The 27,660-nt window shown below is 46.6% G+C and overlaps 1 protein-coding gene across 2 annotated transcripts in view; it reads left to right on the top strand.

The window, feature by feature from the left end:
• Positions 1-27,660, top strand: part of LOC139276003 (rho guanine nucleotide exchange factor TIAM1-like) — a 421,871-nt gene that overhangs the window by 328,055 nt on the left and 66,156 nt on the right. The window contains exon 18 of one of the 2 annotated variants that reach the window (XM_070893321.1): positions 14,198-14,277. The exons of the other annotated variant lie outside the window; for it this stretch is intronic. Coding sequence (XP_070749422.1) covers positions 14,198-14,277 — 80 coding nt within the window. The remainder of the gene's footprint in view (positions 1-14,197; positions 14,278-27,660) is intronic. 2 annotated transcript variants of the gene reach the window in all.

The following is a 27,660-nucleotide window of genomic DNA, read 5'->3' as shown; positions in this document are numbered from 1 at the left end:
CACCAAGGCGAGCAGACATCGCCCTGGCGAAGATTTTGTAGTCCGTGCTGAGGAGGGAGACCGGGCGCCAGTTCTTAAGGAGGCGGAGATCGCCCTTCTTAGGCAACAGGACAATGACTGCCTTGCGCCAAGAGAGGGGCATCTCCCCGGTCGCCAGACTTTCCCCCAGGACCCGCGCGTAGTCGCTCCCCAGGACGTCCCAGAACGCCCTGTGGAACTCCACGGTCAGCCCGTCCAGCCCCGGGGTTTTCCCCCTCGAGAGCCGGTCGAGGGCACCGGTCAGCTCCGCCAGGCTTAGCGGAGCTTCCAGATTTTCACTGCCCTCCGGGCTGACTTTCGGCAGGTCCTCCCACAAAACTCTACGCGCTTCCTCGCTGGACGGATCCGGAGAGAACAGAGCCCCGTAATATTCACGGTCCCTGTTGTTGACGCCCTCCGGATCCGAGACGAGAGAGCCGTCGTCGGCCAGCAGCGTCAAGAGCTGCTTACGGACACTCTGTCTTTTTTCCAGCGAGTAGAAGAAGGGGGAGCCGCGGTCCAGATCCCGCAGGAACCGGATCCGCGACCTCACGAATGCGCCTCGGGACCCGACGAGCTGCAGGTCCTTCAGCGCGGCCTTCTTCGCTTCGTACCCCGTCCGCAGGGCCGGGTCCTGGACGACTTGACCGAGTCGGGATTCCAGGTCGAGCACCTCTTTTTCTAGTCGCCCGACCCTGGCCGCCCGCCTCTTGGTCGACCCCCTCGCGTACTCTTGACAGAAGACGCGGACGTGAGCCTTGCCCACGTCCCACCATAGCCTCAAGGAGGGGAAGCCCCCCTGCTTCCTTCTCCAGTCGGCCCAGAATCGACGGAACGAGTCCTGGAACCGCATGTCCTCCAGCAGCCGGTTGTTAAAGTGCCAGTACGCGGACCCTGTCCTCGCGCGGAGCGAAGCGAGCTCCGCCCACACCAGGTGGTGGTCCGAACACGGCACTGGCCGCATGGAGGCTGCCGGGACGCAGGAAACGTACGCCCGAGACACGTAAAGGCGGTCGACTCTGGACCATCCTACTCCAGGCTTCACCCAAGTAAAGGCGCTGGAGTCGGGGTGGAGATTTCGCCAGACGTCCACCAAGTCGAAGGACCCGACCAGGTCCCTCAACTTCTCCATCGCCGTCATGCACTGCGGGGCACTGGAGCGGTCCCTCGCCTCGAGGGTGCAGTTAAAATCCCCCCCGAGGACAATGTAGTCGCCGACGTCGACGGAGCCAAGAAGAGCGGACACCTCTTCGAAGAAGCGCGTTTGCTGCGGGCCGGGCTGAGGGGCGTACACGTTCACGAGATGGAGCGGCACGTCCCCCAGGCGAACCGTTACGTGCAGCAAGCGGCCTGGCACGGGCTCCTCGATCCCCAAGATCTCCGGCTGAAAATGCGGGCCCAGCAAGATGGCCACCCCACTAGAAGTGGCGGTGAGGTGGCTCATGCGGACCTCTCCTTGCCATTCCAGGAGCCACGTGGCTTCGTCTCCCGGAACGGTGTGGGTTTCTTGCAGGAAGCACACCGCATATTTCCCCTCCCGCAGGAGCGAAAAATTGTCAAATCTACGGCGTGCCCCTCTGCCGCCGTTGATGTTGAGGCTGGCAATGGTTATCTTCATGGCAAAAGCATAGTGCAACCTCTACCTTAACCTATTGTGGGGGAGGGAGCGGAGTCTTTTGTTGAACTCCATTCCCTCCACAGCCCAGCGAGGAGTCCCTCGAGCTCGCGCTGCTCAAGGTGTTGCGCCTTTGTCAAGGGCCCGCCCGCGGCCAAGGTTTTAGCGGCGGCGCGGACGGACGCCTTGATCAGCTCTGGCTCGGACCATTTTTCCAGGGCCAGTAGGGCTCGGTTGCAGCGACCCCGGCTCTGGGCCAAAAAGTCCCGGAGTTCCTTTGCAGGAATGAGGAGGGTCTCAGCGGCGGCCGCGAGCAGATCCACCGCCTCGCTGGCGGTGGTCTCTAGTTCTTCTCCCGCGTCCCTCACCGAGTCCCCGTCCTCCTCCGGAAGGTGGCCGCCAGCAGCCGGCCCATCGACCGCACAAGGTACGGCAAATGACCCGGCCGCTCCAACCGGCCCTGGCACTGCCCCGATCCCACCCCCAGGATCGTCGGCAGAGGAGTCCCCACTGGGCTCTTTTAAAAATGGTGCTGGGTCGGGAAACGACAGCGGAAGGGGTTCCCCCTCCGCCCCAGGAACCGGGGAACAAGGAGAGACCCGGCCATAGGAAATCCCCAGGGTGGGTGTTCCTCCCCCTCCCCGCTGCCACCCCCCGGCCCAGCATGTACAATGTTGTTATAATTATTAATTCCAGTTTCTGCCGGGTCGAGCGACTCCCGGGGGAAGTTGATTAATAGCTGGGCGGGCTCAGGTTCGGCCTTTTCGGCCTCGCCCGCCTCAGTCCCCGGGACGCCTGGCCCGGCGGCAATGCATTCGTCCGCGATCCCCACGCGCCCCACGACAGGCAGATCCTCCATGCCATCCCCGGGAGGCAGAGGCTGGGCAGCCTCGACTGTCTCACCCTCCCCGGGGACAGACTCCTCCCGCCTACAGCGCAGCTTGGGGGCGCTGGTGGTGGACGCGGGACACGCGGCGGGCACCGACTCCTCCGCGGAGGGATGTTGTTCCCCCTCCGCGTCATCGGAGCGGCGCCTCCTTTTGTTCCTGGGGGTGCGCGGAGGCAGGGAGACCTCCATGTCTGCCGAGGCCTCCCGCTCCACCCCCTCCTTTTTCTTTTCTTGCCCGCGCCCGAGCCCCTCTGCGGTATTGGTCAAGGGCTCGGGCACGGGCTCAGGGCACCCCGCGCTCGCCGGTGACTGGGTTGGGCTGAGCGCGGTATTCAAGCTGTCTGGCGCACCGAGGGGACCCGCCTCGAGATGTTTCGCCTTCGTCCGCGCCTTCCTTCCGATCGGACTCTCTCCCTCCCCCCCGCCAAAGGCCGTGAAAGCAAAGGCCCCCGGCGATGCCCGCGCACCTACGGCTCCCAGCACGCGGACGCAACTAGGGGGAGGGGTGGCGTCGGCGCCAGCCTTGGCCGCCTTCGGTGGTTTTGCGGCCTTGGAGGCAGGGCAGTTCTTGCGAACGTGCCCCACCTCCCTACAGGCATGGCATCGCACGCCGTCCGACGTCCAGAAGACGCGGTAGGCAGTCCCCTCGTGCACCACATTAAAATTTCCCTCCGTCGTCTCCTCCCGCGCCAGCCGGACAAAGAGCTGGCGGCGGAAGGAGAACACGTGGCGCAGGCTGCTCTCCCTGAGGCCGAGCGGTATGGGGTTGATCCCCGACCTTACCTCCCCCAGTTGGTGTAGGTGAGGGAGGAGGAGCTCAGCGGGAACAAAGGGCAGGACGTTTGAAATGATGACCCTCTGCGCGGTGGCCTCGAGAGGGTCCACCGGCAGGAACGTCCCGCCCACCGTGAGCCCCTTTTCGAGGGCCAGGGACACCGCCCGCTCCGACCCCAGGAAGAACACAGCCTTCCCAGACATCTTGGAGGCTGCGACAACGGCCGAGGGGCCGACTACCCCGGCCATCGCCCGCACGCACTCCCCGATGCTCATTGTGGGGTGAGTGTAGCTCTTGACCCCGTGTTTCTTAGTTATAAGTCTGAATGGTGGCAGGGCAGCAGGTGGCGCAGGAGGTGCCGTGGATGTGGATGCCGCCTGCGCATAAGTCCTAGCTGGCCCTGCCACCGGCGTAGATGGGGTTGCCATCACGGGGTCCCTTTAAGGGCTACACCCACCCCAAAGTCACAAGCCTTAATGGTCTTTATTGGCCTCGTTTGTGTTTTGAGCAGAGGGCGCTCTGAAAGGGGCACACCTCTCCCCTAGTTAACGATTGGGGAGGGGCCTTGTTCCCTCTGCTCAATGTCTTAATTGTTTTTTTTTAAATTAGGAGGAAGGGCTCTCAGAGAGAGAGGGGAGAGACAGAGAGAGAGAGACAGAGAAAGGGGGTGTGGGAAAGAGGGAGGCAGGTCTCCCCTCACAGCAATGGGTGGGTGCACTCCCCAGATGGCAAAAAAACAAAGCACAGTCTTTGGTGTGGTCTTCGGGTGGGGGGAGAAGATGTCTTCACCTGAGGCAGCTAGAACCACCCAGGCACACACTCCCAACGATGTTCAATAGTTGATTAAATATTCTTCAGCCAGGTTGCTCCAGCTATCCCAGGCTAGGCAATGGGGGAGGGGTGTTTCAATTGTGTGTGGGGCCTAGCTGTTGGCAAGACCCCCACACACACTTCCACACACACACACCCCCCGCGATGTTCCGGCTCTCAGTGGTCTTCTTTCCTCCCCCCACCGATACAACAAAGTCTATTGGGGAATGCACCAAAACACACCCACCTGTCGAAGATGTAGAAATGACTCTCCCTCCTTCCACACTGGATGGTGTTTCCTCAGGTTGTTCTTTCCTCCTCTCTCCAACTCTCTGTAGTTGTAATAAATGATAATTGTTCAGCTCTCCACCTCTCCCTCCGGATGTTGAATGGGTAGCAAGCTAGCCCTTTCCTCCTCTTCCTGGGCTGGTCTCAGGGCTCTCAAGGCCTTCCAAACAGGAGCAAAAGTTGATAGCTCCTTCTCTCACTGCTCACTCAGCCAACTGACTCCTTGTGCATGAATCCCAAAAAAAAGTTAGTTTGCAGGTGCAGCAGGTAATCAGGAAGGCGAATGGGATGTTGGCCTTCATTGCGAGAGGGATGGAGTACAAAAGCAGGGAGGTCTTGCTGCAACTGTACAGGCTATTGATGAGGCCGCACCTGGAATACTGCATGCAGTTTTGGTCACCTTACTGAAGGAAGGATATAGTAGCTTTGGACGGGGTACAGAGACGATTCACTGGGCTGATTCCGGAGATGAGGGGGTTACCTTATGATGATAAATTGAGTAGACTGGGTCTTTACTTGTTGGAGTTCAGAAGGATGTGGGGTGATCTTATAGAAACATTTAAAATAATGAAGGGGATAGACAAGATAGAGGCAGAGAGGTTGTTTCCACTGTTCGGGGAGACTAGAACTAGGGGGCACAGCCTCAAAATACGGGGGAGCCAATTTAAAACCGAGTTGAGAAGGAATTTCTTCTCCCAGAGGGTTGTGAATCTGTGGAATTCTCTGCCCAGGGAAGCAGTTGAGGCTAGCTCATTGAATGTATTCAAATCACATCGGTAGATTTTTAACCAATAAGGGAATTAAGGGTTATGGGGAGCGGGCGGGTAAGTGGAGCTGAGTCCACGGCCAGATCAGCCATGATCTTGTTGAGTGGCGGAGCAGGCTCGAGGGACTAGATGGCCTACTCCTGTTCCGAATTCTTTTGTTCTTCTGTTCTATCCCTCCTTAAATAAGGAGACCAAAACTGTAGGCAGTACCCCAGGTGTATTCTCACCATTGTCCTGTACAGTTGTAGCAGGATTTGCCTACTTTTATACTCCATCCCCTTTGCAATAAAAGCCAACATTCTATTTGCCTTCCTAATTACTTGCTGTATGCTTTGTGTTTACGGTTTTCCAATCTGCTGGGACCTCTCCAGAATCCAGGCGATTGCAACCAAATCATCCACTATCTCTGCAGTCACTTCTTTTAAGACCCCAGGATGCAAACTATCAGGTCCAGGGGACTTGTTGACCTTTAGGCCCATTATTTTACCGAGTACTTTTTCTCCAGTGATCGTGATTGTTGTAAGTTTCCCCCCTCCCTATAGGCCCTTGATTATCTATTATTGGGATGCTTTTAGAGTCTTGTACCGTGAAGACCGTTACAAAATATTTGTTTAAAGTCTCTTCCATTTCCCTCTTTCCCATTATTAATTCCCCAGTCTCATCCCATAAGAGACCAATGTTTACTTTAGCAACTCTCTACCTTTTTATATACCTGTAGAAGCTCTTACTGTCTGTTTTTATATTTTTTGCTAGTTTACTCTCATAATCTATCTTCTCTCTCTTTATTAATTTTTAGTGGTTCTTTGCTGGTTTTGAAACATTTCCCAATCCTCTGGCTTACCACTAATCTTTGCAAAATTGTATGCCTTTTGTTAAGTTCAGAATGACTCCCAAGAGGCTGTGTTGTAAGCTCAAACCATTGTGACCTTGGTCACTTTTTAATATAACTCCAAAAAGTGGGGAAGCAGCATGATGGATCACTTTTTATAACAGTTTGTCCCAGGGTGCACAGCTGACCCTTAAGTCTCCCACAGGTGTGCCCCCTAGTGGCAAGTCTTACACGTTGGTGAGATTTGCATACATGGCATCACTTCCCCCCAAAGTCTTATGTACAAGTTATTTACAGGTTGAGGCAATCTGGCGCTCTGTGTTCCCGGGTCGATCGCCTGAGTTGAAGTCCTGGCATGGGTCAATTGGTCGGATCATTGCTGCATGGCAGCACGACTGGTCTGATCGGACTGTGGGCATGGTGGGCTCATCCTCGTGGTTGACGGCGAGGTCGATTGCTGGTTGGGTGCTTGTTGGTGGATCATAGATCGTAAAGTCGTCTTCAAACTGTTCTTAGTTGTGCGTGAATCGCAGTTTGGTCTGATCCAAGTGCTTTCTGCACGTTTGCCCATTCAACAATTTAAGAACAAACACTCTCTTCCCCTCCTTGGCTAAAACAGTTACAGCAATCCATTTGGGACCATGACCGTAATTTAGAACAAACACCGGATCATTAACCTCAATGTCACGCGATACGGCCGTGCGATCGTAGTACACGTTATGCCAGTGCCGCTGGGTTTCCACGTGATCATTGCGATCCGGGTGGACTCAGGAGAGCCTGATTTTAAATGCTCTCTTCATTAACAATTCTGCAGGGGGAACCCCGGTGAGCGAGTGGGGGCGCGTCCGGTAGTTGAGCAGGACCCGAGATAACTGGGTCTGCAAGGAGCCGTCCGTTACGTGTTTCAAGCTCTACTTGATGGTTTGGACAACCCGTTCCGCTTGACAGTTGGATGCAGGCTGAAATAGGGCAGACCTGACATGCTTGATGCCATTGCGGGTCATGAACTCGTTGAATTCCGAGCTGGTGAAACATTGTCCATTGTCACTAACAATGTCGTCATGGCAAACCATGGGTGACGAACATGGCCCTGAGGCTTTCAAGGGTGGCAGCGGACGTACATGACATTATATACATTCAATCCACTTAGAGTAAGCGTCCACTGCTACTAGAAACATCTTTCATAGTAAAGGGCCTGCAAAATCTAAGTGGACCCTGGACCATGGTTTGGAGCGCCATGACCACAGGCTCAGTGGGGCCTCCTTTGGTGCGTTGCTCAACTGTGAGCAAGTGTTGCATGACTCCAATTCGGAATCAATGCCAGGCCACCAAACATGCGACCTGGCAATAGCCTTCATCATGACTATGCCTGGGTGGGTGTGTGTAGGTCGCGTATAAACATTTCCCTGCCTTTTTTTGGCAAAAGCACGCAATTCCCCCATAGGAGACAATACGATTGAATGGACAATTCATCCTTACTTCGGTGAAACGGCTTAATTTCCTCTTGCACTTCTCCGAGAACCGGTAACCAGCTCCCATTGAGGATGCAGCTTTTTACTAGTGATAGCACAGGGTCTTGGCTAGTCCAGGACCTGATCTGGTGAGTCGTGACAGGTGACCCCTCGCTCTCAAAGGCATCCATTACCAGAAGCAAGTTTGCGGGTTGTGCCATTTCCACCCCGATGGTAGGCAATGGCAGCCGACTGAGGGTGTCAGCGCAGTTCTCAGTGTCTGGTCTGTGGTGGATTACATGGTCATATGTGCCCATCTTTGGATGCGGGAAGAGTGACCATAATATGGTGGAATTCTGCATTAGGATGGAGAATAAAACAGTTAATTCAGAGACCATGGTCCAGAACTTAAAGAAGGGTAACTTTGAAGGTATGAGGCGTGAATTGGCTAGGATAGATTGGCGAATGATACTGAAGGGGTTGACTGTGGATGGGCAATGGCAGACATTTGGAGACCGCATGGATGAACTACAACAATTGTACATTCCTGTCTGGCGTAAAAATAAAAAAGGGAAGGTGGCTCAACAGTGGCTATCAAGGGAAATCAGGGATAGTATTAAAGCCAAGGAAGTGGCATACAAATTGGCCAGAAATAGCAGTGAACCCGGGGACTGGGAGAAATTTAGAACTCAGCAGAGGAGGACAAAGGGTTTGATTAGGGCAGGGAAAATGGAGTACGAGAAGAAGCTTGCAGGGAACATTAAGGCGGATTGCAAAAGTTTCTATAGATATGTAAAGAGAAAAAGGTTAGTAAAGACAAACGTAGGTCCCCTGCAGTCAGAATCAGGGGAAGTCATAACTGGGAACAAAGAAATGGCAGACCAATTGAACAAGTACTTTGGTTCGGTATTCACTAAGGAGGACACAAACAACCTTCCGGATATAAAAGGGGTCAGAGGGTCTAGTAAGGAGGAGGAACTGAGGGAAATCCGTATTAGTCGGGAAATTGTGTTGGGGAAATTGATGGGATTGAAGGCCGATAAATCCACAGGGCCTGATGGACTGCATCCCAGAGTACTTAAGGAGGTGGCCTTGGAAATAGCGGATGCATTGACAGTCATTTTCCAACATTCCATTGACTCTGGATCAGTTCCTATGGAGTGGAGGGTAGCCAATGTAACCCCACTTTTTAAAAAAGGAGGGAGAGAGAAAACAGGGAATTATCGACCGGTCAGCCTGACCTCAGTAGTGAGTAAAATGATGGAATCAGTTATTAAGGATGTCATAGCAGCGCATTTGGAAAGAGGTGACATGATAGGTCCAAGTCAGCATGGATTTGTGAAAGGGATTTGCTTGACAAATCTTCTGGAATTTTTTGAGGATGTTTCCAGTAGAGTGGACAAGGGAGAACCAGTTGATGTGATATATTTGAACTTTCAGAAGGCTTTCGACAAGGTCCCACACAAGAGATTAATGTGCAAAGTTAAAGCACATGGGATTGGGGGTAGTGTGCTGACATGGATTGAGAACTGGTTGTCAGACAGGAAGCAAAGAGTAGGAGTAAATGGGTACTTTTCAGAATGGCAGGCAGTGACTAGTGGGATACCGCAAGGTTCTGTGCTGGGGCCCCAGCTGTTTACACTACATTAATGATTTAGACGAGGGGGTTAAATGTAGTATCTCCAAATTTGCGGATGACACTAAGTTGGGTGGCAGTGTGAGCTGCGAGGAGGATGCTATGAGGCTGCAGAGTGACTTGGATAGGTTAGGTGAGTGGGCAAATGCATGGCAGATGAAGTATAATGTAGATAAATGTGAGGTTATCCACTTTGGTGGTAAAAGCAGAGAGACAGACTTTTATCTGAATGGTGACAGATTAGGAAAAGGGGAGGTGCAATGAGACCTGGGTGTCATGGTACATCAGTCATTGAAGGTTGGCATGCAGGTACAGCAGGCGGTTAAGAAAGCAAATGGCATGTTGGTCTTCATAGCGAGGGGATTTGAGTACAGGGGCAGGGAGTTGTACAGGGCCTTGGTGAGGCCACACCTGTAGTATTGCGTACAGTTTTTGATCTCCTAACTTGAGGAAGGACATTCTTGCTATTGAGGGAGTGCAGCGAAGGTTCACCAGACTGATTCCCGGGATGGCGGGACTGACCTATCAAGAAAGACTGGATCAACTGGGCTTGTATTCACTGGAGTTCAGAAGAATGAGAGGGGACCTCATAGAAACATTCAAAATTCTGATGGGTTCAGACAGGTTAGATGCAGGAAGAATGTTCCCAATGTTGGGGAAGTCCAGAACCAGGGGTCACAGTCTAAGGATAAGGGGTAAGCCACTTAGGACCGAGATGAGGAGAAACTTCTTCACCCAGAGAGTGGTGAACCTGTGGAATTCTCTACCACAGAAAGTAGTTGAGGCCAATTCACTAAATATATTCAAAAAGGAGTTAGATGAAGTCCTTACTACTGGGGGGATCAAGGGGTATGGCGAGAAAGCAGTAATGGGGTACTGAAGTTGCATGTTCAGCCATGAACTCATTGAATGGCGGTGCAGGCTAGAAGGGCCGAATGGCCTACTCCTGCACCTATTTTCTATGTTTCTATGTTTCTAAACCATTGTGAACTTGGTCTCTTTAATATAACTCTAAAAAGTGGGGAAGCAGCATGGTGGATCACCTTTTATACCTGCTTTCCCCAGGGTGCACAGGGTAACCCTTGGGTCTCCCACAGATGTGCCCCCTAGTGGCAAGTCTTACATGTTGGTGAGATTTGCATACATGACACCTTTGTTTTCAATTTGATACCATCCTTTGCTTCCTTAGTTAGCCATGGATGGTTCATCTTTCTCTTAGTCTTTCATACTCACTGGATATATCTTTGAGCATTATGAAATATCTCCTTAAATGCCTGCCTCTGCTTATCTACCATCTTCCCCTTTAATCTATTTTCCCAGTCCACTTTAGCCAACTCTGTCTTTATACCTTTGTAATTGCCTTTATTTAAGTTCAGGACACTAGTTTGAGACCCAACTTTCTCACCCTCAAACTGAATTTGAAATTCTAACATGCTATGATCACTCTTCCCTCGAGGATCCTTTACTATGAGATAATTAATTAATCCTATGTTCTTATCTTCTGAATGGCGGGCGCAATTTTGCTGTTACCTTTGGTATCCCTTGCAAGTTCTTTTTCATGTTCCCTTTTGGCACCTTTTATTACTCTCTCTTTGTATCCCATTTCAGGTGTGATTTCCTCCCAAAGGTTGATTAGCCTGCTAACAATTATTAGCAAATTTTACACATGATTAATGACTATCTGCAGAACTGCATCCCAACAAGGAGGTGAAATAAGATCCTAATGCAATACAAGAAAACAAATAGAAGTATACTTTGTATTATTCATGTGCAGAAGTACAAATGTTTTGTTGGTGCTGTTTTTTTTTACCAGTTTTATCTTTAGAAATAAAAAACAGAATATGCTGGAAATATTCAGCAGGACAGGCAGCATCTGTGGAGCGAGAAACAGAGTTAACGTTTCAGGTTGATGACTTTTCATCAGCAGTGGAAAAAGTTGGAGATGTAACAGGTTTTAAGCAAGTACAGCAGCAGAGAAGTGGGTAATGGGAAGGAAAGAACGAAAGGGAAGGTCTGTGATAGGGTGGAAGGCAGGGGTGATTAAATGACAAAAGGGATGATGGTGCAAGGCAAAAGGGTCTGGTAATAGGACAAGAAAAGAAACAAAAGATCAGTCTAAAGGAGGTGTAATTGGGAATAGCGGAATAATTACCAACAGATGTTGTCCGAAAAAATGAGAGCAGTGGTTATGATCTGAAATTGTTGAACTCAAATGTTGAGTCCGGAAGGCTGTAAAGTGCCATTTGTTATCTTTTGAAATTTTGGTAACATTTATGTAAATCATTCTACTTTTATAGTGGCATCCCTAACTCTGCTTCAGCTCATGTGTTTTTAGGTCTTCTGTGCCATTATGATGTGCAGACTTCTATTAACAATTTTCTGATATTTAGAATTACAGTGGTCCTGCTGATTCTTGTAATTCCATAATCACTGCAATTGTGTATAACAGGAACAGGAGTAGGACATTCATCCCATCAAGCCTGTTCTGTCATTCAATTAGATCATGGCTGATCTGTATCTCAACTCCATTTACCTGCCTTTGATCCATATCCCTCAATACCCAACCTTGAAAATTTGAATTGCCCCGATATTCATGGCTGTTTGAGGAACAGAATTCTACATTTCCACCACCTTTTGTGTGAAAAAGTGCTTCCTGATGTCACACCTGAATGCCCTACCTAGCTCTAATTTTAAGATTGTTCCCAATTGTTTTTGATTCCCTCATCAGAGGAAATAGCTTTCCTGACTCTACTCTCTCAAATCCTGTTATCATTTTGAACACCTCCATCATCTAACCTCAAGGGAATACAACCCAAGTTTATGGAAGCCGTCCTCAATTTAGACCTTTAAGCCCTGGTATAATTCTGGCAAATCTACACTGTATCCCATCCAAGGACAATGTATCTTTTTTGAGGTTGGGTGCCCAGAACGGAACACAGTACTCCAAATGGGGTCTGGCCACTGCTGTGTACAACAAAAGCATAACTTCCTTGAACAGAAAACCACCTTGAACAGAACTGCTAGATTAAACCGACTTGTTCGCTTGCAACAGTAAAGTAAGTTGCAAGTTTATAACTGTCTCTTCGAACAGCATACAAGAAAATAACTTACTTAAGTGAGAATATTTGCAATTACTTAAATTCAGCATTAATATATATTTTGAGAGGTGTTTCAAGCATTGAAGTGAACACTAATTATTAGGAGTAGCTGGAGCATCTGATGCTGTTCTCCATAAATAGCTCAAATTGTGAAAAGAAGAACTGTAGAAAAATTATTGTACAGCACATATTGATTTATTGAATTACTATATATGAAACCGAAGTGTTCAAAATATGAGTAGTTCAGTTTTTAATAAGAACTTCATGGTTACTATTTACTTTGTGAAACATTTTGGCATATTTCAAGGAAAAATTACGTTGAGGTTGTTCATGCTTAAATTGTTACTCTTTTTAAAATACGTGTGATGTGCATCCTGAAAGCTCCCTCTGCGTTGCGTCCTTGTCTCAAGTTCTTTGTGATGCTGCACTTCAAGTATATGAAATGCAAGTTTTAACTTGTATACCCCACCCTTTAATTACATATATTTATGCTCTCCGCATTGTAACAGCGGTAACTTCCATAAAACAATGCTTGGTATTTCAGCTGAATGAAAAAGAACTGAAGTTTGAGATTAACTTGGCCCTTTCTGAGATAAAACAGATTTTGAAACTGATGTTACAAGGAGGTAGGCTAAACAGATATATTTTTTAGATTAGAAAAGTCATTTAACACCATTGAAGCTTTTCCACCAAGGTTCTCTCAGATTGCCTGTAGTGTCCATCCAAACCTTTACCTAGTATTGATTAGAATCTGATCCAGCTGTTTCCATAAAACAACTGAAGGGTATTGTGGGTTTTGATTTTTCTTAACTTTGCAAAATAATTACTTCTTCTTTGTTTATATTCAATATGTAATGAAATATCAAGTATATGAAAAAGTACTTTGTTTGGAAACCTCTCTGTGAATTTTCATAAAGTTAGAACTGCAGGTTTTGTTAAATTTGCCCCATCAGTATTTGCCTATTGCTGTAATGTTTACAGATTTTAGTATTGTGGTGCATTGTACAACTTGATTACTTTGTTGAAGTTGACAGTGTTATTCAAGTCTGTATTAATGGGAAAAATGTGTAGCTGGACGATGTTCAGGCCAGACAGCTGTGCCTTTGTTTTGTACTTTGGGAAAATGCCATCTATTCAGAATTCTTTGCTGGTTGCTTCTGAAGTGATTGGTGCTGTAGTTGAGTTAAAAGAAATTAAAAAGGAAAATTGATTATGAATGATTATTCTTGCAGAATCCTTTGTAGCAGTTGTGAGTTTACTGGTGTCATGCCATTGGTTTTATATTGTGTGAAGAATTATTTGTAGATCTGGATTTAAAAAAAAAAAGGTGATGAAATAATATTGAATTCCTCTGTGATGATGTCCAGAGATCTGAAACTCAGCTTCAAAGAGAAGCCTTTTCTTTTGCAGGGCTGTAAACATTGGCATCCTTTTACTTGCAGTCCATTCAACCACATAAAGCCACAGATGACATTTCCGGTCATTTTCTTTGCAGTGTTTGGTAGTTTTGTGCAGTTTAGAGCAGCTTTCCACAATTGAGTATTAGTATTCTAGTGGGGGACTAAACCAATCGGATGAACCAGCGCCCTAGGAAGCAGACAGTGACATTCCGATGTCAGCTTCAGCAGGCTGTCTTTCGTGTTTCTGCTGGTTCTTTACGCTGCTGTTCGATGAGAGCACTTCTTGTTGACAGAAACGACTCTTCATTGCTGGACATGCTGTAACAGATACAGGAATCCTACTTCAGATAAACATTGAGGATTTAGGGTTGAGGTAGTTAGAATAGGATTATATTCTGAACTGATTCTTTGCACTGCAGCTCTGCAGAGCATAGAAAGAACAGTGAGCACAGCGCCTCGTATATTTGAGTTATTTTAAGTATGAAGGGAAAACAAAAACTGTTACGATTGATGAATCGACTGCCATATTTTAGGATTCCAACTGGTGAAAATTGGTGTTAAATGTATAGTAACAAAGCAGATTGAATCATTCAGTTAAAGGGTGTCTTTCCACAATGTCAGTCTTCTGGAGAGTAAAACACAAGGCCAAAGACGAGGACATCAAAGGATCCTGTGACTCGATTTACGAGATGCTTTACTTGGTGAGAATCTGATTACTGTTTATCTAGGTATGATCGAATAATCATGCCATATGTTAGAAAATGTTGTCTATGCTTGTAGAGAATATCTATTTTTAAAAATCGTATTTGCTATAATAGCATTCTGACTGCAGCAGCTTCAATTCACATTAACATTTCAAATTCTAGTCATTATGCAGTATAAATAACAAATTAACAGACACATCAGATTCTTTTTTGATATTTGGTTGTAAAGGTTATGCTAACTGCTACAAAAAGCTGAGCAATCTATTTTACAAAGAAAGCTTCTATTACCTTTATTGTTTTGTGTAAATACAACTGAACTATTGTCGTTTGCTATAAAATGGTTGATTACGGAACAATCTTGCATATATTAGCAATTTGATTTATGTAATATCTTTGAACAATTTGGAAACTTTATATGCAAATGATTTTGATATTTGATGGTAGAGATTTATGTGTATTTTTAAAATATGAACAAAGTGTATTTTATGCGTATTTTAAAATTAACCATAGTATGAGAACTATATTTTAGAAGGGATGACATGACATTGCAGCACACGAGTATGCAGAGATTGGTAGAATGTGGTTTTGTATCTGTCATTTTCCTTGTGGTCAATCTCCAATCTCAGTATGAAGTGAGGGAAAAACTCAAGGGCAATTCTCACAGCTTTGTTGTGCAGCTCTTATCATTGGGACATGATAGTGTAGTGGTTAGTTTACTGGACCAGGAATCCAGAAAATGTGAGTTTAATTCCCACCATGGCAATTTAGAAAATTTGAATTAAATTTGAACTTCAACAAAATCTGGAAATAAAAAGCTAGTATCCGTAAAAGTGATCATGAAGCTGTGAATTGTTGTAAAAACGCAACTGGTTCACTATTGTCCTTTCAGGAAGGAAACCCACTGTGCTTAACCGGTCTGGCCTATATTTGACTCCAGTCCCACACCAACATGGTTGACTCTTAACTGCCCTCTGAAGTGGCCTACCATGCCACTCAGTTGAATTAAACCTCGAGCATCCAGGTTGTCAGCAATGTCCAAGAATGTACAACAGTAAAAAATTGTGAAGACTAACATTAATAAGCTGATCGCCTTACTCTACCAGAAAATCTGTCAGAAAATTGTTCGATGTTGCACGGATATTTAAGTAAAAAAGGTTACTATGTGCCTGTTATTTTCTGCACTAGAAGCTTGCATCTGACTAAAGTGCTGCTAGGGAGAAATGTTGCTAGGTTACAGTACCTGTCGGTGACAATGCTGCAATGCAACTTTGTGAAGAGCATTTACATTAAAATGAGGCCATTCAACAGAATGCAAAACCTTCCAGCTCCTCGACTGTTTTAACCATTTCATTGAGTTTTTTTCCTTGACAGGTTGTGTTTATAATTGGATTTTTTTGCTCATTGTTTTTCTTTTTCCTGTTTTTTTTCTTTTTCCATTTTTGTTATTTATATTTCAACTCATCATTCCCAGCTCTCCATTGTACATTTATGAATTTTGATATCTGCTTATCTGCCAGTAAAGGAGAATGTCGTGTGATATAGTAACATGATTTTTAGTTTAACATATAATTAATTTTTTTAAATCATCATTCGTGTAAGATTTCCATTTACCCCTCATATAACTCCACTGTGCTACACTGTACATGTCGAAATGGTAACTTGACGACTTGACTTTGAGAGCTCATTTTGTCTTGTGTGTTAGAGTTAATATGTGTGATAGCGTGTAATGATTTGATGTGTTAGCATTAATGACTGGATGCAATCTTTTGCTCATGCTCCTAAAATTGCTCCTGGCAATAACCGAAAATAACACGAGTGCATTGATCCTGCATTACTAGTGCTTTTGCTTGTTTAGACTTGTCAGGCAGCAATTCAATGGTTTCTTCCAAAATTCCTAAGCCCTGACTTTTAACATTTATACCTGATCAAAGCCAGTGTCACAGCTGTGGAAGAGAGGGGAAGGTGGATAAAGGGGCCAAAATGGACAAACTTAGTATGTGGGATTGTAGGGAAACTGATATAAATGCATAAAGTAATGAACAGAATACCCCAAGTTGTCCTGATAGGAAGGGCTCCATACTTCTGAATGTGCATGCATACTTTGTTGTTTTTTTAAAAAAACATTCTAATTACTAACAGTTGTGAGAGAGACACACACACAAAGTACGGTCAATTTTCCACCCCGTTCCTGCCACCATTTTGTCTTCTACCTTTCGATTGAGGCTTTAGATAAATGGCCAAGACTCCCACCTGAAACAGGCGAGAGTCTCATTATAAAATGCAAGTCGAGGTCCTATGTCATTAATGGGACCCCGATACAATTTGCAAGTACCAGAAGGTGGAGCATACGCTGTGCGTGCATTAATGTACTGTATTAATATTCCTCCTGGTCCCACAAAAATAAATCTGCCAGATGCGTGATCCTCTGCAGTCCTCACCCGAGATTGTGTGTCTCCCCACCCCTTTCAACATAACTCAACCAGCTCGGCTCTACGGAGGAATCACTGGATGTCTTGTCCTCACCATCCCCCTCAATTGATAAGCTGCTCCAAATATGCGGGCAGCTCGCCACACATGAGACTTGCCCATTAATTTAAATTCATTTTGCAAATTAAAAAAACAAATCAGTTGAATTTTTAAATCTCTAATTATCACCTCGTTAGTAATTTGAAAGTTTGCATTTTCTTACAGCTGTGATTCAGAGATGCACATCCAAGAACCAATCACAAGACAACAAAATCAGTGTCTACAGAGCTCCCTCAAACTCTCAAAAAAGCTGTGCTGCCAGACATGGGATTTCCCTTCTTCCCCCCCCCTCCAGTCACCCCAATTCAATACGGTCACGCCCATGCCCTGGTGTTCCTTTCACTGCGTAATCACCTCACATTTCAACCCTTGTTAAGCCAAACCCAATGGGCTCAATTTTGGCCATCATTCTGTGCCGTTTTATTGCCGTCCGCTGTTTTTTCTGGAGCAAACAAAAATCTCCAAACAAAATAAAAATCCAACATGAATGTCAATTGGCAACAATCTTTAGATACAAGATCTCTTATTGCACAAACACCCTGTAACAGGCAGAAGATGGAACATAGCTGGTTAGGTTGCAAGTACGTTTTCAAGTAGCTACTCTAAAAGCACTTTTAACATTAACAGCTTCAGGATACCAAAGTTTCGCCAAATGTTCTGTGCCATTGTAAACTAGTTACGGCCGACTTTTTTAGTTCCGATTTTTTGACGTCACTGGGGGAGCCGAGTGTCAGACACGCCATTTCTGGCTATTTAAGCGAGTTTGGCCATTTACGATTTTTTCAAAAACGATGCAGTGCACTGTTCTTATGGAGCTAATTTTCCACATTGCTGAATTTTAGTGCAGTTGTAGAAGTACGCCTTTTTTTTTTAGTGGCCGACTGCGGCAAAAAAAAAGTTGCAAGTTTCGTCATAAGAAATTTTGATTTGGCGTGGCGCAGATTGTCCTTAAGCTCTGTGGGTGGAGCTTTTAAGGTCTGCGCCAAAAAACTGAGGTTACCAGGGTAATGAGGGACACACTGAAGGGCTGACCCTGGAAAGTGAAACATATACAAGACTAATGTTGAGCCCCAGTGCCACTCCTATCCCGGGCTGACTGGCCCCTCCCCCCCCCACCGGCCGCTGCTATCCCGGGCCCTGGAACTCTATCTTCTGCACCAATTTTCTTAAGTTAGGAAAGGTTTTTCAGAACTGCGTCGTTTTTGGAAAAAAATCATAGTTGGCCAAACTCGCTCAAATGGACAGAGATGGTGTGGCTGGCACTTGGCTAACTTAAGAAAATCGGCACAGAAGATAGAGTTCCATGGCCCGGGATAGCAGCGAAGGGGGGGCCTTTTGGCCCAGGATTGGAGCGGCGGCAGGGGCGGGGGGCTATTCAGCCTGGGATAGGAGCGGCACCAGGGTTGGGGGCACATTCGGCCCGGGATGGGGGCGGCGCCGGGGGCAGGGGGGCTTTTCGGCTAAGAGCGAAACCTCCTAATGTGAAGAGGCTTGGGGCAGTTTGCTACAGAAAGGTGCTTGTGCAAGTTGCTGTTGTTATTTATACAATGAGCTGCCCAGAGGTAGTCAAGGACGATGGAAAGCAATTCCTTCAAATTAAACATAGAGCTCAGTTGAAACAACTAACAGCAGTTGTGTCTGTTTGTTCTTGCTCTAATGGAATGGCACCGGCTCTGGGGGTGGGGGGCCTTTCAGCCTGGGATAGGAGCGGCACCGGGGCTCTAGAATTGCTTATGTTTTGTGTATGTTTCATTTTCCAGCCGTAGCCCTTCAGTGTGTCCTTTGTTACCCTGGCAACCTCAGTTTTTTGGCGCAGACCTTAAGCTCCAACTGCAGAGCAATGCTCCAAAATGACCGTTTATTCTGGCGAACATTGCACCTTTTTGACGCATTCGGCCACTAAAAAATCTGCCGTAACTCTACAATGGCGCCAAAAATCGGCAATGTGGAAAATTGAGCCTTAGGTTTGCCCTCTACAGTGATGGCAGATCAAAGGACCACCCTGATACTGCCAGCCCCACTGTATTACTAATCATCTCCAGACTGCCCCCATTTGTACCAAAGTGCACAATTGGCCTCAAGTACAGCTAAACCCTATTCTCTGTTCTCGCAGTACTGCTAAAGACTTGGGCCCCAAGTTTCGTGCCGCGGCGAAAACGGCGCACCTCCGAGCTGGGCGCCTGTTTTTCGCGCCGAAAACTGCGCCTAAAAAAAAGTCCGATATTCAAGGAGCTCGATGTCTGCTTGACGCGGCGTGCTCTTCGCAACAGGGGGCGGAGCCTAACACTCGCGCCGATTTTCTAAGTAGCAGGGGGCGGGTACAATTTAAATTAGCCTTCGTGGCGCCGGCAACCCTGCGCGTGCGCGTTGGAGCGTGCGTGTACGCGCAGTCTCTCACAAACATTGGCACTCGGCCATTTTTAAAAATACTGCAGAAAAAGTGAAGATTTGTTTCTTGGACCCCTGCAAAGGCTTGTAATTTAATTTTTTTTTGATATTTCTGTGTGTGAGGGAGTGCTTTTAGCAGCACTGCTGAATAAATCACCTGCTGAAATCAGTGAGTTCAGCTTTTCACTGCTAAACTTGCAGAACCGTTGCTGCATTGGTGCATGCAAATTAAGGACTGTGTGTTTGGAGAAATAAGAGTGCCAATTCAACTTTGCAATAATACATGGTGTTGACAATGCAGCACCCATTCTGCAAATTTAAATATAAAACTGTCGATGTGGCTGCCTCTCCCTGTCCAAATGGCCTCAGTCCCCCTCACAGCTCGAAGGTTGCTGCTGCATCTTCTGCTGCCGGCCAGCCACTGACGCCGCTGATATCCTATGGCCGAATGGCCTCACGTCCGTCCGCTGCTGATTCTTTGGCTGCCGGCCAGCCACTGACGCCGCCCCTAAATCGTGGCCGAATGGCCTCAAGAACCTTATTGAGCTGCGTGTGTCCTGCGTTGATTCTTCGGCTGCCAGCCAGCCACTGACGCCGCTGCTATCTCATGGCCGAATGGCCTTACATCGGTCCGCTGATTCTTCGGCTGCCGGCCAGCCACTGACGCCGCTGCTATCTCATGGCCGAATGGCCTCGGGTCTGTCCGGTGCTGCTTCTTCGCGGCCAGCCACGAAGAGAATGAAGGCCTGCCTCAAGCACTGCAGCTCAGCTCGAAGCTTGCTGCCGCTGCCGTCGAGACACTGACACCACACCGCTGCCTGTCTCCAACATGAAAGGCCTGCCTGAAGCACTTTCACACAGGTAGGAACATGGTTTATTTAATCTTTTCTTTGCTTATAAATTTTTATTCAGGTTGGATTTATTTGTATAATATTTGTATAAGTATAACTAAGGATTGATTGTAGAATTTAATGATTTCCCTTCCCCCCCCTCCCCCCCCCACCATTCCCTATGCCTAATTTGTAACCTACGCCTGATTTTCTAAAGTGTAGACAAGATTTTTTCGAGCGTACAAAAATCTTCACTTACTCCATTCTAAGTTAGTTTGGAGTAAGTTTTCACTCACGAAACTTTGAAATCAGGCGTAAGTGGCCGGACACGCCCCCTTTTGAAAAAAAAATTCTGTTCCAAAGTGAAACTGTTCTAACTGACTAGAATTGGAGCAAACTAAATGTGGAGAATTCCGATTTCTAAGATACTCTGTTCTACACCAATTGCTCCTAAAAATCAGGAGCAAATCATGTGGAAACTTGGGGCCTTGATATCTATCTTTAATTGCACCTTCTATAGTCCATCTTGTGTATGGTAAGTGATTTAAATTAAATACATAGGTAAATATGAATATTAATAAAAGCCACTCATTTACAGAATAGTATTTTTTGGATTTTCTTATTTTGGTTAAACCCTTATTTTGGACGTTAGAAAATTCAGTTGCTGAGATATAATGATGGATGAAATTTTTTTTCAGAAAGCCTTTTGAGAGAATTCTGTATACCCAGTGGTCAAATTGTGCAGAGTGATGAATAGCTGGATTGTTGTAAAATTCCAACTGGTGCACTAATATCCTTCAGGAAAGGGAACCTGCACCAGAGGTGGAGCCATTGTGATGTACAGCTGGGAGTGGTCCTGAGAGCCCTCAGCATTGATTCTGGATCTCATGGTCTCACGGCTTTATGTCAAACAAAGGCAACAAGATCTCCTACTGATCACCACCTATTGCCCCCTCCCCGACAGCTGAACAATCAGTACTCTCCATATTGATCATCACTTGAAGCACTGAGGGTAACCAAGGGCACAGAATGTACTCTGGGTGGTGAACGAGCCGGTCACAGCAACGTCTATCCACAAGCACATTGGCAGCAGTGACCACTGTACAGTTCTTATGAAGAAAATAGTCTTGTCTGCACATCATGTTGTATGGCAATACTGCCATGGTAAGTGCAACAGTCGAAGGATGGATCTAGCAGTTCAAAGCTGGGCACTCTGGCCATCAGAAGCAGAATTGTGTATCACCGCAATCTGCAACCTTGTAGTCCAGCACATCCCTCTTTCCTCCATTACCATCAAGCTGAGAGATCAAACTTGGTTCAATACAGAATGTAGAAGGGCATGCCAGGAGCAACACCAGCCATAAATTAGAATGAGGTGCTAAACTTGTGAAGCTTGCAGCATTGCTACCTACGTGCAAATCACCAAAACCAGCATTCCAAGGACAGAGCTAAACAGTCCCACTACCGATGGATTAAAGCAAAACTTTGTAGCCCTACCACATCCATCCAATCAAGAATGGTGGTGGGCAATAGGCAATTAACAGGAGAAGGAAGCTCCATCAACATACATACTTGGCTTCGCCATATTGGGTGTGTTTGCAAGCATCTTCAGCCAAAAGTTCAGAGTAGATCTTGCTCTTCCTCCTCCTGACATACACAATCATAGATGGTCGTGTCCAACCAATTTGGAGCAGCACTAGGCGTACCTAAAAATGATGTACCAACCTGGGGAAGCTGTAACACAAGACTACGTGCATGCGAAGCAGCATGCTATAAACAGAGCTAAGCGATCCCACAATCAACAGATCAGATCAAAGCTCTGCAGTCCTGCCACATCGAGTCGTGAATAGTGTTGGACAATTAAACAACTAACGGGAGGAGGAGGCTCCATGAATGTCCCCATCCTCAATGATGGCGGAGCCCAGTAACCAAGTGCAAAAGACAAGGCTGAAGCGTTTGCAACCATCTTCAACCAGAAGTGCCAGGTGGATGATCCATATTGGCCTCCTCCTGAGGTCCACATCATCACAGAAGCTAGTCTTCAGTCACTTCGATTAATTCCACGTGATATCAAGAAGCTCATTGGATACAGCAAAGGCTATGGGCCCCGATAACATCCCAGCTGTCGTGCTGAAGACTTTTGCTCTAGAACTAGCTGCGCCTCTAGCCAAGCTGTTCCAGTGCAGCTACAACACTGTCATCTACTCGACAGTGTGGAAAATTGCCCAAGTATGTCCTGTCCACAAAAGACAGGACAAATTCAATCCGGCCAATTACCGCACCATCAGTCTACTTTCAGTCATCAGCAAAATGATGGAAGGTGTCATCGACAGTGCTATCAAGTGGCACTTACTCACCAATAACCTGCTCATCGATGCTCAGTTTGGGTTCCACAAGGACCACTTGGCTCCAGACCTCATTACAGCCTTGGTCCAAACATAGATATAAGAGCTGAATTCCAAAGGTGCGAGTGACTGCCATTGACATCAAGCCAGCATTCAACCGAGTGTGGCATCAAGGAGCCCTAGTAAAATTGAAGTCAGTGGGAATCGGGGGCGGGGGGGGGAACTCTCTGTTGGTTGGAGCCATATCGAGCACAAAGGAAGATGGTTGTGATTGTTGAAGGTCAATCATCCCAGCCTCAGGGCATCACTGCAGGAGTTTCTCAGCAGTGTCCTTGGCCCAACCATCTTCAGCCGCTTCATCAATGGCCTTCTCTCCATCATAAGGTCAGAAGTAGGGATGTTCGCTGATGATTGTACAGTGTTCAGTTCCATTCACAACTCCTCAGTAAATGAAGCAGCCCTTGCCCGCATGCAGCAAAACCTGGGCGACATTTGGGCTTGGGCTGTTAAATGACAAGTAACATTCACGCCACACAAGTGCCAGGCAATGACCATCTCCAACAAGTGAAAGTCTAACCACCTCCCCTTGATATTCAACGGCATTACCATAGCCAAATCCCCCACCATTAACATCCTGGAGGGTCACCATTGACCAGAAGCTTAACTGGACCAGCTGCATAAATACTGTGGCAACACGAGCAGGTCAGAGGCTGGGTGTTCTGCGATTGTCTCACCTCCGGACTCCCAAAGCCTTTCCACCAGCTACAAGGCACAAGTCAGGAGTGTGATGGATTACACTCCCACTTGCCTCGATGAGTGCAGCTCCAACAACACTCAAGAAACTCGACACCAGCCCGCTTGATTGGCACCCCATCCACCACCTTCAACATTCACTCCCTCCACCACCAGTGCACCATGGCTGCAGTGTGTACCATCTACAAGATGCACTGCAGCAACTCGCCAAGGCTGTTTTGGCAGCAACTCCCAAACCCATGACCTCTACCACTTAGTGCCCCCATGTGCCTACTGCCCTTGTCTATCACCTGCAAGTTCTCCTCCAAATTGCACACCATCCTGACTTGGAAATATATCTCTCTTCCTTCATCGTCACTGGGCCAAAATCCTGGAACTCCTTTCGTAACAGCATTGTGGGAGTACCTTCACCACAAGGACTGCAGCAGTTCAAGAAGCCGGCACACCACCACCTTCTCAAGGGCAATTTATGATGGGAAATAAATGCTGGTCTTGCCAGCGATGGCCACATCCCGGATCTAATAATAAAATTCCACATGGCACTAAATAACACTTGTGTGCACTGAGCACAGGAAGACTGCGAGCCCCAACAACAATAATTGCTTCCCCTCGGGCTGTTTCACTGCAGTTATGACACTGGCATCAACCTCAGAATGTGGAAAATTGTCCAAAAGAACAGGAGAAATATAATCAATTACTGCCCAATCAACCTCTTCCCTAATATCAACAATAGGATGGAAGGAGTCATCAGTAGTTCCATCAAGTAGCACGTACTCGCAAATAACCTGCTCACAGATGCTAAGTTTAGGTTCCTCCATAATCACTCAGTCCTAGATCTCATCATAATCTTGAATTAAATATGATGCAAGAACTGAATGCCAGAGGAGAGGAAAAGTGAGAGTAGCTGCCCTCATATCAAGGCAGCATTCGACCAAATATGGCACCAAAGTGTTTTTGCAAAATTGAGGTAGATAAGGTTCAAGGGGAAAACCCTCCAGTGGCGGGAATCATACCTGATGTACACAAAAATTATCATAGTTGTCAGAGGCCAGTCATTGCAAAATTCTTCGGGGCAGCATCCTTGCCCAATAATCTTGAGCCACTTCATCAATGACCTTCCTTCTGTCATAGGATCAGGAGTAGCACTGTTTATTAATTTTACACTGTTCAGCTCCATTAAAAACATCTTCAATAATGAGGCAGCCTGTGCCAGCCAACGGCAAGCTTTGGCTAATAAATGACGGGAATATTCACTGTGCCAGGCAATGAACACTTCCAACAAGATGATGACCTTCAGTGGCACTACATTTGGCGAGTCCCACAACATCAACACCATGGGGCTCACCATAGACCAGAAGCTTAATTGAACCAGCTACATCATCACCATTTACAAGACTCGAGTCAGGAGTGTGATGGAATACTCACCACTTAACGCAACACCACCATCCAGGACAGAGCATTCTGCTTGATCGGAATCCCTCCCAATTGACTTGAAATCCACCACTGGCACACTGGCTGCAGATTGTACTATTTATAGGAGGCATTGCTGCAACTCACCTAGCTTACATTGACAGCACCTCCCAGCTATGACTGAGAAGGACAAGTGCAGCAACATACAGGGAACAAAATCATCTTCAAGCTTTTCTGCAGGGCACACATCATCCTAACTTGGACACATGCCATTGTTCCTTCATCATTTCTGGGGCAAAATTCATTAACCAGTGCCATTATGGGAGCACCATCACCACAAGGACAGCAGCGGTTCAAGAACGCAGCCCATCACCACCTTCTCAGGGCAACTAAGGAGGAACAATACATGCAGCCTTGCTCTATGGCCCACATTCTGAGAATAATTCTACCATTAACAATGAGTTTGTCATTTATATCAGCTGATGCAATTTAGACCAGTTTCCCACATTGATTATCTTTACAGTGACATAAAACAGACAGACAAGGTTAAACACAGTATTGTTCCTTTTTAACATCATAACTATACTTGAGCACGCAAACTACCTGTGAGCAACATCATGGGAGATTACTTTCTACTTACAGGCAATTGATTAAACTCATTAAAGTGTTTTTTTTTAAACTGTTGAATCTGTGTTGCTTGGACTTTGCAAACATGCTAATGATCCAACATGAAAATGACTTTGCTGCAGAGTTAATTTTTCTCATCATCATAGGCAGTCCTTCGAAATCGAGGAAAACTTGCTTCCAGTGAGTTCTCAGGTGGCTGTATAGTCCAATGCGGGAATTACGGTCTCTAACAGGTGGGGCAGATGGTGGTTGAAGGAAAGGGTGGATGGGGAGTCTGGTTTGCCGCACGCTACTTCCGCTGCCTGCGCTTGGTTTATGCATATTCGCGGCGACGAGACTCGGTGTTCAGCACCCTCCCGGATGCTCTTCCTCCTCATTGAGTGATCTTCGATAAGGGATTCCCAGGTGCCGATGGGGATGTTGCACTTTATTAAGGAGCCTTTGAGTGTGTCCTTGAAGTGTTTCCTCTGCCCACCTGGGGCTCGCTTGTAGTGTGGGAGTTCTAAGTAGAGCACTTGCTGAGGGAGTCTCGTGTCGGGCATGCGGACGATGTGGCCCACCCAACAGAGCTGGCCAAGTGTGGTCAGTGCTTCGATGCTGGGTCGAGTGTGCCAGCGCAGCCTTCGGTCACCTGAGGAAGAGAGTGTTTGAAGACCAGTACCTCAAATGTGGCACAAGCTTATGGTCAGCAGGGCAGTAGTGATACCTGCCCTCCTATGTGACTGAGATTTGAACTATATACAGCAGACACCTCAAAGCGCTGAAAAAGTACCACCAGTGCTGCCTCCGCAAGATCCTGCAAAACCACTGGTAGGATAGGTGCATCAACGTCTGTGTCCTCGCCCAGGCCAACATCCCCGGCATCATTTTTCTAGTGGACAACTGTCCACTTTCCTACTAGTTTTGTTAAATATTTGGCTTATTTAATGCTTGTATGTATGTATCTATCAAAAAAAGTACTTTCATTTTTGAGCTGTATTGCTGGTGATTTTTTAAATATTTCATTTGATGCAGGATACAATGAAAACCAAAAGTATAAATAACCAGGACAGTTAAGCACATATTGAGCCTTCAACCTGAAATAAAAGCACAACATGCACATCCAATAGCATTTGAAAATAGAAAATATAGGTTATCATTTTGGGCAGAGAGTTCTGATGTTTTAGGTAGAGACCCTTTATTGGTTCTGATGTAGGATTCTCTATGAAATTGTAATGGATCATTTTTCTTTTCCGATTCTGATGGTTGCTTCCAATATTTTTGCTGATTACATATTTCAAAGTTTGGTTTTTAAACATTGTATTGTATTTCCTATTTATGAAGCAGTAAAATGTTTAAATTCCTAACACATGAAGCATGTTATATGATTTAATTTTCAAAAGATTTGAAACAACACTGACCTGTTCTATGATGCAGTGCATGTGTTTTGAACTACATGAAAAGGGAGTGGTGAACCTGTGGAATTCTCTACCACAGAAAGTAGTTGAGGCCAATTCACTAAATATATTCAAAAGGGAGTTAGATGAAGTCCTTACTACTCGGGGGATCAAGGGGTATGGCGAGAAAGCAGGAAGGGGGTACTGAAGTTTCATGTTCAGCCATGAACTCATTGAATGGCGGTGCAGGCTAGAAGGGCTGAATGGCCTGCTCCTGCACCTATTTTCTATGTTTCCATGTCAGCAAGGAGCATTTCTGTTTTTTTTATGCAAGTGAAAAGCAGAATGGTTGCCATTATGGCCATATTGTTGCAGTAATTTCCGGCCTTTCCACACTTTTATTGTTAGAGGAAAAATAGCAATGGATATGCTTTCTCTATTTATTTTATTCATTCTCTGGGATGTGGTTGTCATTCGCAAGGCCAGCATTTATTGTCCATCCCTAGTTGCCCTCAGTAGGTGATGGTGGGCTGCTTTCTTGAACCACTGAGTGGTTTAATACAACTGAGGGACTTGTTGGGCCACTTCAGAGGGCAGTTGAGCGTCAACTGGGTGGCTCTGCTGCACAGGAGGGCAGGAAAAAGAGTGGGAAAGCTAAAGCGGTAGGGGATTCTATTGTAAGGGGAATAGATATACGGTTCTGTGGCCACAATTGAGACTTCAGGATGGTGTGTTGCCTCCCTAGTGCAAGGGCCAAGGATGTCTCTGAACGGCTGCAGGACATGTTGGAGGGAGAGGGTGAACAGCCAGTTGTCGTGCATATAGGTACCAACGATATAGGTAAAAAACGGGATGAGGTCCTACAAGCTGAATTTAGGGAGCTAGGAGTTAAATTTAAAAAGTACGACCTCAAAGGTAGTAATCGCAGGAATGTTACCAGTGCCACGTGCTAGTCAGAGCAGGGATCGCAGGATAGCTCAAATGAATACATGGCTTGAGGAATGGTGCAAGGGGGAGTGATTCAAATTCCTGGGACCCTTGGAGCCGGTTCTGGGGGAGGAGGGACCAGAACAAACCGGACGTCTGCACCTATCCGAGGGGGAGTGTTTGCTAGTGCTGTTGGGG

This window comes from Pristiophorus japonicus, chromosome 11, assembly GCF_044704955.1.
Source record: "Pristiophorus japonicus isolate sPriJap1 chromosome 11, sPriJap1.hap1, whole genome shotgun sequence".
In the NCBI taxonomy this organism is placed as follows: Eukaryota; Metazoa; Chordata; class Chondrichthyes; family Pristiophoridae; genus Pristiophorus; species Pristiophorus japonicus.
This window is presented reverse-complemented; position numbering and strand designations above follow the sequence as displayed.